Raw genomic sequence first — 12,491 nt, 5'->3', positions numbered from 1 at the left:
CAGTGCCCAAGTTTCCAAATGGTCAGTCCGCCCCTGCTCATGTTTCTCCTGTCCCTCGGCACCATCTGTTCCACCTTCGGTGGGGCCTGGGCAGGAGATACAAGAGAGGCTGACCTCATCTGTTCAGACTTCTACCAGGTACGGGACACTCCAGGAGATACAAGAGTCCTGCATTACATGCAAAACAACACAAACCCATTTTGGCTGGAGTTGGCCCTTAAAGTGTGTCTCACTTAAGTTAAAAATCTTTCAACTGAGGTACTGATGTGAATTCTGTGGGTACTTGTTACACAGTGAGAAGGGAATGGACAGAATATGTGAGTCTGAGGTTTACCAGCATGCTGACCACTAATATGAGAAAATAAAAACTTTTTGTCTAGGCACACAAAGCAACATGAAAATATGTACACAAACAAACTGCAAAATCACAAGCTTATGAGAATAACCACACTCCTGACATTCGTAGTTAAAAGATTAACTGGGCCATATACTTTCAGTGATGTAGCAAATATACAATAGTCTTATTGTTGCTTTTGAATTTGTGGTACTTTAGAGCACTTTTTACACAAAACCTACATGAAGGTGCATACAAGCAAAATAGTATAAAAATAAAGAGATTGGAAAATACAGAGAAATTATCGAATACCTACCCAGGGATGTAAGAACAATCTGGCATGGGGTCTAGCACAAATGGTCCCAATCAAGAGCAATGTACAAGGGCAAGAGTGCACATCCAGCACTGGTGTTGATGCCACTTAGCCTATTTAAACCCAGAACAGCTATTCCTGTGACCTGCAACCTGACCCTGTGATTTTGATTTGTTATCGACCCACCTGCCTCCTAACCTGCTTCTTGATCTCTGCCTTCTGTTGATGATCATGGCTCCTGACCTCACTTGGTAACTGCTGTTTTTGTACCTGCTACTGTCTGCTTGATCCTGACTCCAGCTATCCTAATTCCTGCTTCCAGCTGTACCCAGCTTATGTATGTATCATCACCTGGCCCTGTCTTCCTACACTCTGCTTACAGTGGGTTTCAGCACATTTTGAATCTGCAGTGCTTCACTTTCAGCACGTATGTCCTCACACTCCCTGTTATCTCCAGGGGTGCTGAACACCATGTGCATGAATCCCCTCACCAACACAGTCTTCACCTAGTACATGATAGATTCTAAGAATACAAATCAGTGTTGAATTGTATACCTTACCTACAGTATACTGTATATGAAGTTCCAAATATAGATGACACTACTTCCAGCAAGCTGTCCAATAAAATGTGAGAGGACAATTATAGGTTACAAATCTGTCATTATGATTAGTGTTTTTGGCACTTGTTTATTTATGCTTAGAGACTGAACATGAATATTGTAAATAATATTAGCACAAAGGGACCTAAATTATTAATAACTTTCCCATATCACAAAACTCCAATATTTATCCAATCTGTTGGATGGGGTCAGCTCCAGGATAAAAAAAAATGGGACTGTACAGGTCATGTTTTGAAAAAAAAATAAAAATTCAGGGGTACATGAGAATGGCAGAGTAATGGATGTGCTTTAACCACGCTGCACTACTCAGGCCTACAAACTGGCTTTTCTCTGCTGCTTAATCAGATCACAATGTTACTAGTCCCCACTGCTGCTGATGATGGCAACCCAAACTAAAATCAAAGGGAAAAACCCAGCTTGAGCAACTTGGTTGGAAAGACCCCACGCAAAATAGAGCTGTGTAATGAGGCAGAAGATCTACATAAGGCCTCTTAACATTCACACTACTTTCCCACCTGAAGATGGAGTTTACTAGTTCTGTGCCTTTTTGTCCTTTTCAGAATCTCTCCTCTCCGTTCCTCTCAGGAAGATATGCATTGCACTACTGGAGCTGGCATTGGGATGCCATAAAACCTCCTTGCAATGTCCTGAGCACTTTCTTTAGGGGCATTGCTTACCTACTGGACTTGTTTCTTTTTAATTTATACATTTTCGGCTTAATAGAGAACACAGGACCAACACCACAGAGAGACATAATCTGTGCCACTCAATTTGAATATATTAAAAAAAAAAAAGATTTTACAGCAAGTACAAAAATCTTATTTTCTATTTTCGCTCAGTAAGAGACAAGGAATTCTGTTACAGTTGGGACATACTGTTAGTCCATCTGAATGTGGGGTGACTAACATAAAATAAAGTTTATAGCTATTGCATTTCAGGAGGTATGTGAAGGAAACAATCAATCCTAAATCAATCAGAGTGGCTGCCACAACCATGGGGAGGACAGAAGATCAATCTAATGTTTCAGAGCAGAAAAAAAAAAAACAAAAAAAAAAAAAACACACAAATAGAACTCCTGGCTGAAGAAACAATGGGCCCTTGCCAGTGAGACTGAAGTGCCAAAACCGCAATACACCAAAAACAAAAAACAGGTGGAATAAAAGCTTAGATATCATAATTCCACAGCAAAAAGACCAGTTGGTCAATAACGATGGAAAGAAGGCATAAGCCTTGCACTCTTAACGTACAAAACTGGGTAATAAGTTATATGATGAAGAAAGGACTGTGCAACCAAGTAACCAGTTTTGCAATAGGATTGTAAAGCTGTATCATCCCAATGAAAAGACAAAAGGAAAACATACCAAGCCTTGAGGGATCTCAAGCAAACCAGTCCTGAAGCCATTCTGTAGGGAAATTGGTACAGGCCGAACTGATGAAAGGGCTCTCCCTTACACCTCCTGTCCTGTTAGTCCCCCGTGATTGATAACAAGGAAGAACAAGACATGAAGTGGCATGGGCGCCTGTAGTAAGTCCTGGCCAACAGAAGAACTAGACCTCATGATGAAGCAGAAGCTGAGGAACAGAAACTCACACCAAATGTCGTCATTGGGTTGGCAGAAGCAGGAGGCAGGAATGTGATAAGATAGGCAGAAGTTGGCAACAGGTGGACAGCACAGGAATAAACCCCATAGTTGAGATATGTTTTTACCACACTCCACAAACCAGTGATATAGCATCAGGGGTCGCAAAGGCAACCCCACCTTATGCTCCAGGGGGGCCCCTGCAGCCTCCCTGTCACATTCTGTTTTACACTTAGACAGGAGGGGCGTTGGGGCTTCTCCTCCTCTCCCTCCTGCCGACATTCAGTGGCTGCAGGAGGAAGATGTTCATTATGCTATTCAAAAAAAAAAAAAAAAAACACATTTAATTCTGAAGCATTTAATTTCATTGTGGCCCACTACCTGTTACCAAACAACTTAGGTGGCCCTCGTTTTGCAAAAGGTTGAGAACCCCTGATCTAGAGTGTACCAAAAAGATAGAACGATAACACTGCACACTTGTCTAATAGTTCTGCAACACATGATTCTAGGAATCAATGGACCTGCCCAAATCATCACCTCTGAGGAATGAGGGGAGTAGGCATCTCAGACTCATTACTAGGAAGAGTCGCATGATTGGGAACAGAAGGAAGGAATTTCCTCAATAGTCTGCAGATCAGCTGTAGATGAAGGACCTAGATTTTGGTGGTACCTCAGGATACCATCCTCCATAAGGGGTACATGTAGCAGGATCCTAGCTTAATTCACTTGCTGTCTGTACAGGATGACTAGGGTCCATCCTCCAATGGATACGCCCCGCCACAGACTGAAGACTGATGAGGGAACAGCTGAGAAAACAGGCATTTTGAGTGATTTAGCTTGAAAGTTACCAGGGATGACTTGAATACCTAAACACATGAGAGGTACACCAATCTGGGATCCAGCTAAAGAAACAAAAATCCCTCACTTAAAGTGGTGGCACAGCTTCATGCAGAAACCTGTGCAGAGGACTTAAGAGGATCTGTGCCTTCAAGCCCTACAGCTACTACTGGTATAGTAGATACAGGAGAAGGGGGTCACTCCTCTCCTTTCAGGAATGTGCTCCAACCACCAGAGGCATTGATACTGAGAGAGAGTCAAGAACAGGTCCGAAGGACAACTGAGTCCAGTGTTTCTTGGAGATATCATCAGTGTTCCATGCAAATTGGCTAAAGTGCCCTACGCATGTATATGGAGATGAGTTTAATGCAAGAAACAAGCTTAGATGCCTTTATCAGGCTGTCACAGTTGACATGCAAGGCTCCAGACATTTGCTGCAAATTACTTTGCAACGTTTTTTCAATTAAACTAGGGCCTGTCCTACCAATGTCAGGTCCTTTTCAGGGACTTAATTTCGCAAATTAAAATCACTTCCAACCAAGGGTGCAGAGTAAATCCAGCAAAATCTAACTGTTATCTAAGCAGGGAATAAAACTTTCTGTGAAAGCCAAAAGGTGAGCATATCATCAATCTATTTGTTAGTATGCCTGTTATTGTGGATTACTGGAGGGGCCCAGGATGTTACAGGATGTCCCCATAGATGAACAATTTAGACAGTGGGTATAACAGAATGATCTTTTCGGCTTGGGAGCTCTAAAGACCTTAGGATTGAAAAAGCAGGCTTATAATCTTAATGCAGGGCAGTACGTTCCACATTATTTAGGTTAGAAACAACGTCTTGTAAACTTATGGCATCTGCAGATGGCACAAAAACATCTCCTCTAGGGGAAGACTAGGAGGACTCAAAATCTGAAGATGGGTAAAACTAACAGATTTTCCTGCTGTGCTACTCTATTCTGACAGCAGGGACTCTGCTGTCAGAATGCACTGATCAGTGCTGTAGCAGATTGGCTGGAAGAAGGTTTTCCATCAATCCCATTTGACAGAAGTTGATCTAGTGAAGTTGACAGAAGTTGATCTGTCAAACAGGGAGGGCTACACACAGATCAAAATTTGGCCCGTCCTTGGTGAAATCAGCCAAATTTTGAACTGTATGTACCCAGCTTAAATCAAGGAAGGTAAAAACATCCTTGGGCTTTGTTTGAGTTGGAGGCCCAGAAGGGTCAGAGCCTCTGAAAGCAGATTGCCCAAGTATTGGGCACAAACAGACAAAAAAGCCCAAAGTGGACACTAAGCTCCTTGTGAACACAGGGGAGGCCACTGCCTTGCCCAGCAGAGCTGAAGAAGCTCTTGATCTGGACGACCTTATAATAATAGTAGTATGTGGACTAGTTTCTAGATTAAAGGTCTCAGTTCCTTCTGGGGATACCAGATACAGTAAATGCCCCCATACCAGTAGAAAAGTATGGACTGAAGTCACCCCTATGCGTTTTTAAAACATGTTACACCACTACAATGGAGAACAACTAGGCACAAAGTGAGGCTTTATCTAGCAGATGGTGCTAATAAGAGTTACAGACGGCCAAAAGTAAACAAGTCACTGTAGACAGGAAGTGAAATAAGACCAGATAATCCACCTGGAGCTTCTTCTAGGCTGGATGGAGGGAGAAAGACCTTAGAACACAGGGGCTCAACCCTCCACCTTAGTTTTCATCCTTCAAGTCAAGATTGTCAATGTGCTTTTTTGCATTTTGTTTTCTGTATTGTGCAAAAACTCAATAAAATTCTTGTAAAAAAAACAACACATTAAATTCTTTTGTGCCAGTGAAAGTCACCGAATTCAAGATTTTTATACTCTATATATGAATGTATTTTATACATCCTATTTCCCATCCTTATTACAATAAATTTCAATTACAATACATTTTTGGTCTTATGCTCTTCCCAACCATTTACTAAGCTATTACCTGTTTACTTGTCTCACATCTTCAATTTCATTAACAAGAGGTCTGGAATCCTCATCTTCGCTTCTAAGCTGGGTGATGTGAAAGGCATAATTTAGGAATATTTCTTCTGTCTGTTGACGCACCTGCTCCTCTGTAAGAGAGTAAAAAATGTTTCACATTTTCATATAAAAGTTACAGTATATGAAATTTGTTGTATCTTTGCAAAATCGTTCCACCATCAGAACCACAAGCAACAACATAATTTGTTAATGCACTTGAATTCACAAAAGATAATAATAAGGTATTCTACTTTATATCTTGATTTAAAGGTGGCTTACCCTCTGATTCAAGTACAGCTGCATTATCCGTTGTATCTTCTCTGCCTCCAGTTGCCATGGTTGACAGACAGAGGGGTCAACGTGATCCTACAATAAAATTAAAAGCAATTAATTTACTGCAATACAGTTATCTTTCAGACACCAAATTAAATCCATTAAAGGAAACCTATAAGTTGGATGTATGGGATCAGTTATCGCTTACTTGTTTTTAAAAGGTGTAGGTTTCAAGGCTGTCATCCTGATGCTGGTTTAACTGTCTAGTGCAGGGGTCCTCAAACTGCGGCCCGCCGAGGACATTTATCCGGCCCGCTGGCAGGGGTGTATTTGCCGTGAGGATGGGACACTAAGTACAGGGGCGGACAGGGGGCTGCTGTATCTTACCTGGCTCCATGTCCCGGTCCCACGATGATCCAGTCCAGGAAGCGCTGCTCCTTCATTCACTCCGGCCGCTCCCTCACTCGATGTTTGCGCTGCCGCTCGGCTCTGCCTCCTCACCGGTGATTGGCCGGCAGAACTGTAGCTCAGGAAAGGCACACAGGCGGCCAATCACCTGTGAGGAGGCGGAGCCAAGCGGCCCCGCGAACATCGAGTGAGGGAGAGGCCGGAGTGAAGGACAGCTGACAGGTAAGTGTGCCGTGCAGATGGTGCTGCTGCAACCAGGTATGCTGGCTGCAGCAGCACCATGCTGGAACAGGGGTCAGCAAGTTAAATGTCATTGGTGTCAGTGGGAGGAATAGTGCCCCATCAATGACGTACTATTCCTCCCACTGACACCAATGATGGGGCACTATTCCTCCCACTGACACCAATGTTGGGACACTATCCCCTTCCTCCCACTGACACCAATGATGGGGCACGATTCTTCCCACTGACACCAATGATGGGGCACTATTCCTCCCACTGACACCAATGATGGGGCACGTTTCTTCCCATTGACACCAATGATGGGGCACTATTCCTCCCACTGACACCAATGATGGGGAACTATTCCTCCCATTGACACTAATGATGGGGCACTATTTCGCTCCATAAGACACACTTGGGGGGAAATGTCTGTGCGTCTTATGGAGCGGCTGGCCCAGTATTCCCGCCGCTGTTGTATGTCTGCAGTCTCTGGTAATCTCCTGTACTATGTCCGCAGTCTCTGGTCATCTCCTGTACGCATTTGTTCATAGTTTTTTTTTTTTTAAACTATAGTCCGGCCCTCCAACGGTCTGAGGGATAGTAAACTAGCCCCCTATTTAAAAAGTTTGAGGACCCCTGGTCTAGTGAGTCTTGAACATCAGTCTTCGGACTTCTCAGTCTCTACTGGCTGCATGCATTTTCAGTTTTGTGGCTCACTAGGTAGTGAAACCAGAATTAGTATGACAAACCCAGAATCTGCACCATTGAAACCAGTAAGCAATGTCAGTGTTTATAATAAAGATCTGGACAGTTTGTGTTGATTTATTCGTCTAATCACCAATGGCCTTGAGTGGAAAACAGTGAGGCAAGACTGGAATGATGTTATGATTTTTGTGTATCGATTCCACCATTCTACGATAAAGAACACTTCCTCCAGCAGATCCCTCAGTCTTTACTAAGGGCTCCATATAAATAAACGTTATGGTCTAAAAAAAAAAAAAAAAAAAAACTGCACATTTACAGTGTAAAGCAACATTACATGTGTACATTGAACTGTAATACTGTGATCTTCCTAGGACTATGAAGCAAAGAAAAAAAAAAAAAGCATCTCCTCTAATCATGCAGTTCTCTCTGCAGTATTAAGCATAAAGAACTCTATGGGACAACCTCTACGCCATTTCCTGCATTTACTATAAAGTATCCAAAATGAAGGCCACAGTGTGCAGTTACAACACATCGTTCAGCAGCGGACAGAGGTAGCTGCTCACTGCTATGAGCAGGACTCAGAGGGGACTTAGAGGGGCAGATCCATATGGGAGAGTGGATACCACTATCCAATCTCTGCTATACTCCACAATGTAAGTCCACCCCTAGGTCTCTATTTTACAGCCTATTCATAACAGAAAGCTGCAGTGTGGAGTTTGCAGTGCCCCACAAAATTCTTGATTTTTAAAGGCAGTAGAGATAACTGTGTTTTGTAGGAGACCGTGGCGTATCATCCAGTGTGCAACTGTGTGGGGGGCACATTAGCCATAAGAGAAGGGAGGCCCAGTGTGCCCTGTCACACAAAGCACACCAATTCCTTGCAGCACTGCGAATTCTCCCCATTTCCAGCACAGATTCCCTGTGGCTGTTGGCTTCTCCTCCTCTCCCCTCCAGCTGGCTTCTGGCGCTGCAGTGGAACCACAGGGAGATTAAATTCTGCAAACTCCCCACTCCCCACAGCTAAGACCCACCCTGGAAAGACCCTCTTCTTCACCAATCTCCCGGGCCCCCGCCCTGCAGCACTGCTGGCTGGCTTCCCTTCTTCTCCCCTCCCTCCAGATGATGCTGGGGCAGGAAATCGGTTTCAGGATGGAGAGGTAGGGAGGTATCGATCACTTCTGTGTTCATTCATCACTGAAGCATAGTAAACTGCTTTATGTGAATGAATAGGAGCCCCTGTACAGAGACTTCTACTCATTCGACTCTAGTGCAGTGGAGGCTACAGAGGAAGGGAATGCGAATTCTATAACCTCAGAACCTTCTACTGTTTCAAAAAAGAGGCTTCAGGGGTCTATTTAGACCACTGAAGCTTACAAAGCCCCCCCCCCCAAAAAAAAAAAAATTAATTAAAAGTATTAAAAATGCCATTGTAAAAAAAAAAAATACAAAACAAGAAACATAGTATGGCCTTGTTCACATAGGGCATACTACAACATACACCCATACAAGGCCCTGTTTACCCATACAGGGGTGTGTACAGGTGTTCTATACATCCCCATGCATTCAGTCCCATTGATGTTATTTGGGAATTGGCTGCATGGATACAGCCGCTGCTCTGTATTTGACATCCGTGTGGGTGCGTATACATGTCCCTGAACTCACACTGTCTGCATTTTGGGCTGCACACCGCACCCACACGGATGTCATATTGGAAGCAGTGACTTTGTCTGTGCAGCTGCTCTGTCCTCATTGACATAAATGGGACTGAATGCACAGAGATGCATGGAACACCTGTGCCTCCCTGTGCACGTAAACACGGGTGCACGCCTTAGTACTCCCCATCTGAGGGAGGCCTTAGTGGAAATTTAACAGGAATTTTGTCATTTATATTGTGCTTTTGTGTGCGAATAAAGAGTTTTGTGTACTTTTTGTGAAAATGGGGACAAACTGACCTGTGGGTGATTATACTAGGGGAAAGACTGACATGGGGGGGATTATATTAGAGGACAGTTTGACCTTGGGAGTGGGCTTATACTGGGGAACAGACTGACTGGGGGGGGGGTATAATGATATACAGATTGACCTTGGGCTTATTCTGGGGGGAACAGACCGCCCTGTGGGGGGGGATTAAACTGGGGGGCACACTAACCTTGGGGTGGGAGGATTGTACTGGAGGACAGGCTGACCCAGGGGGGTTATACTGTGGTACATATTGATCTGGAGAGGGGAAGGTTTATTCTGGGGGACAGAGACATCTACATGGGTTTGTTTTTATTGCCTTCTATTTGCAAGCATTTGCTATTTGCTTTGAGTGTGATGTGCTTTATAATTGTTTAAATGTACAGTGCTCTTTTTGTGCCAAATGGCTGTTTTTTAAATTGACCCCTTTATGTTGAATTTCTAATATCTAGTAAAAAATGTACAGTATAGGACTTGAAAACAAAAAATTACAGAAGCACATACAGTCGCATTAAATTGCCACACTGTATACTCATCATCTCCTTTCAAAATAACCAAGTGGAGTTTTTTTTTGTTTAACCACTTCAAGTCTGGACACTTTTACCCCCTTCCTGTCCAGGCCAATTTTCAGCTTTCAGCGCTATCACACTTTGAATAATTGCGCGGTCATGCAACACTGTACCAATATGATATTTTTAGCATTTTTTTGAGACAGATAAATCTTTTAGTGATTTTTATTCACCACTGGGATTTTGATTTTTTTTGCTATATAAATGAAAAAGTCCAAAAATGTTGAAAAAAAGTGTTTTTCTTATAAAATTTTGCAAATAAATAATCTCTTTCTTCATAAATCTTGGCCAAAATTTATTCAGTTATCTTTTTTAGTAAAAAAAAAAAAAAAAACACCCAACTTAGTTTATAAACAAAAAGTATAATTTGAAAAAAAAATTTTTTTACATTTTAATTTTTTTTTTTATATTATTATTTATGTTTTTTTTTTTTTTTACATACGGTCACCCTAGCAGTACAGTACAGCGGACTCACCTGTCAGGTGAAGCAATCGTTGGCAGCGCTGCCGACGATTGGTTCACACAGTGCCAGCCCCTCCGCGCCACCACGGAGTAAAAGTAAAAAAAAATTGTAAAAAATGAAAGTTACACCGAAACACATACCATCCCCCCCAAAAAAAAAAATATTGAGGCCCCCACATTTACATATGTACAAACGTAAAAGCACATGCTGGGGTGCCTGCGCAAGAAACCGTTGATTGCGATACATGTCATATATCGCCGTGCACGCCAGGATGAGAGCAATAATTCTAGCACCAGACCTCCTCCGTAACACTAAACTGGTGACCTATAAGGAGCTTTAAAATTGTCGACCTATAGAAAATATACACAAAATTTAAGGTTTTACAAGTTGGATATCTATTTACTCGCTAGAATCTCATTTTTATAATTTTACAAAAAAATTAGGATATTTATTGCTTTTTGTGCCCTAAAATTAACACACTTGTATTTTTTACTAAAATTTTGCGATAAAATCATGCAACATAAAAAATTGGAACTAACACTATTTTATTCTCTAGGGCCTCTGCTTTCAGAAAATATATACTGTTTGGGGGTTTTATGTAATCTTCAGGCCTAAAATTATTTTTTAAACGTATGCAAAAACGGCTCTGGCAGTGAAAGGGATAAAGTATAAGCCCTGACCCACCCTTTCCTGACGAGCAGCCAATCGTTGTTCATCACACTGCAAGGTCTTCCCCTTGCAGGAGGAGATAAACAGCGCAATGTTAAAAATATTCCACATTTAAGTTGCCATAAAGCCTCTTTTGTTTTTAAAAGCCTCAGACATTCCTAATATCACCACTGATTTAAATATGGTTTTGGTTAAAAAAATAAAATAAAATTATCTGGATCCTGGACATAGGATCTGCTGAATGAGGGTACCAATGCTGAACAGGGGTACAACTGAGCCGAGGTTCGACTGAGCCACTAAAAAACAAAAAGAAATAAAAGAAGCATCGCCAAAGCATCAAATAAGCATAAAAAAAATATCATAAAAGCATGTTGAAGCGGTATGCACTTTAATGTGTGTTAAAGTCGAAGTGTAAATGAGCCCTAAGGGCTGAACCTAACAGAATAAATTCATGCATCATTGGAATCAAAAGCCATACGATTAAGCGGTTTTTCACTAACCAAACAGAAAAGCTTCAGATAATTTCATAGTGTGAAAATAATGTGTTTTACATCTGAAGAAGAGGGGCATATACTGGATTCATTTAGTAAATCCTTTATACCCCTCACGGTTAAAATCATGACTATTGTCTGTATATGTTTTTTCCCCATGTGCACTATTTGTTTCAATTTATTTTTCTTGCTTTCAGATCATATCAGCCAAAGCCGACTTTAAATAAAGGTACAAGAGCTACTTTGCTGAGTTTTTGGAGCAAAGAGAAGCCCCTTCAAATGAATGGTACTGCTCTAAAATCACAGCAAAAAAATAACATTCAAAATGCGCTAAGGAAGCAACACTCTATAGGGTCCCATTCTGAAAGGGATCCTATATATCAACCACTTTATTCCCATACTTTGATGAGATCTAGCTTAAGTAGCAATTCTGATGCAAAACAGTTTGTTTTACTGGGAATATAGAATGATGTAAAACAAGTCTGCCTGGGTTCAATTTGGAGACCGGGATGGATGGGGAGTTTAATTGAAATGATTTAAATAGAGTTTTTGGTTAGCGGTGCTCAGGTGCCGTTTAATTATTATTATTATACAGTATTTATATAGCATCAACAGTTTCATCAGCGCTTTACAAAATAAAGGGAGACAATACAGCAACAACACAGTTCAATACAAGAGGGATTGGAGGGCCTGATCCTTGGAGCTTACAATCTAAGAGTAATGCCGCTTTAAGTCTATAGGGGCAAATCTTGTTTTTCAATTCTAACCATTTGTTGGGCTAATAAGCAAGCTAATATTAAAGGGTATGGAAAGTTGGGCACCGTCCTAGGGGGCATGTACCTATGCCAAAATAAATAAATATTGTGAAAAAGTGTTAGCTCCATCTAACAGCTCCAAATATATATTGAAAATATGGTTGCTTTGAGCCCACACTTTTATAGAAAAGGTGCTGGGTTATCCATACTTTTTCTTGTGACTCAGCTAACCAGAAGTAAACAGTATGTACTGCATTCTAGGGCTGACCAATTGGCTGAAAAAACAAA

The 12,491-nt window shown here is 41.7% G+C and overlaps 1 protein-coding gene across 2 annotated transcripts in view; it reads right to left on the bottom strand.

The window, feature by feature from the left end:
• BAK1 (BCL2 antagonist/killer 1) overlaps positions 1-12,491 on the bottom strand; it is a 53,992-nt gene that overhangs the window by 23,092 nt on the left and 18,409 nt on the right. For both annotated transcript variants that reach the window (XM_089673593.1, XM_089673594.1), the window contains exons 2-3: positions 5,969-6,055; positions 5,652-5,781 (exon numbers count right to left, since the gene is read on the bottom strand). In XM_089673593.1, coding sequence (XP_089529719.1) covers positions 5,652-5,781; positions 5,969-6,026 — 188 coding nt within the window. In that variant the 5' untranslated portion in view covers positions 6,027-6,055. The remainder of the gene's footprint in view (positions 1-5,651; positions 5,782-5,968; positions 6,056-12,491) is intronic.

The sequence above is a fragment of the Staurois parvus genome, unplaced genomic scaffold (assembly GCF_062004578.1).
Source record: "Staurois parvus isolate SC_StPar_1 unplaced genomic scaffold, SC_StPar_1.0 ptg000142l, whole genome shotgun sequence".
NCBI lineage: Eukaryota > Metazoa > Chordata > Amphibia > Anura > Ranidae > Staurois > Staurois parvus.
The sequence above is the reverse complement of the archived record's forward strand: the minus strand, read 5'-3'. Positions and strand labels throughout refer to the sequence as shown.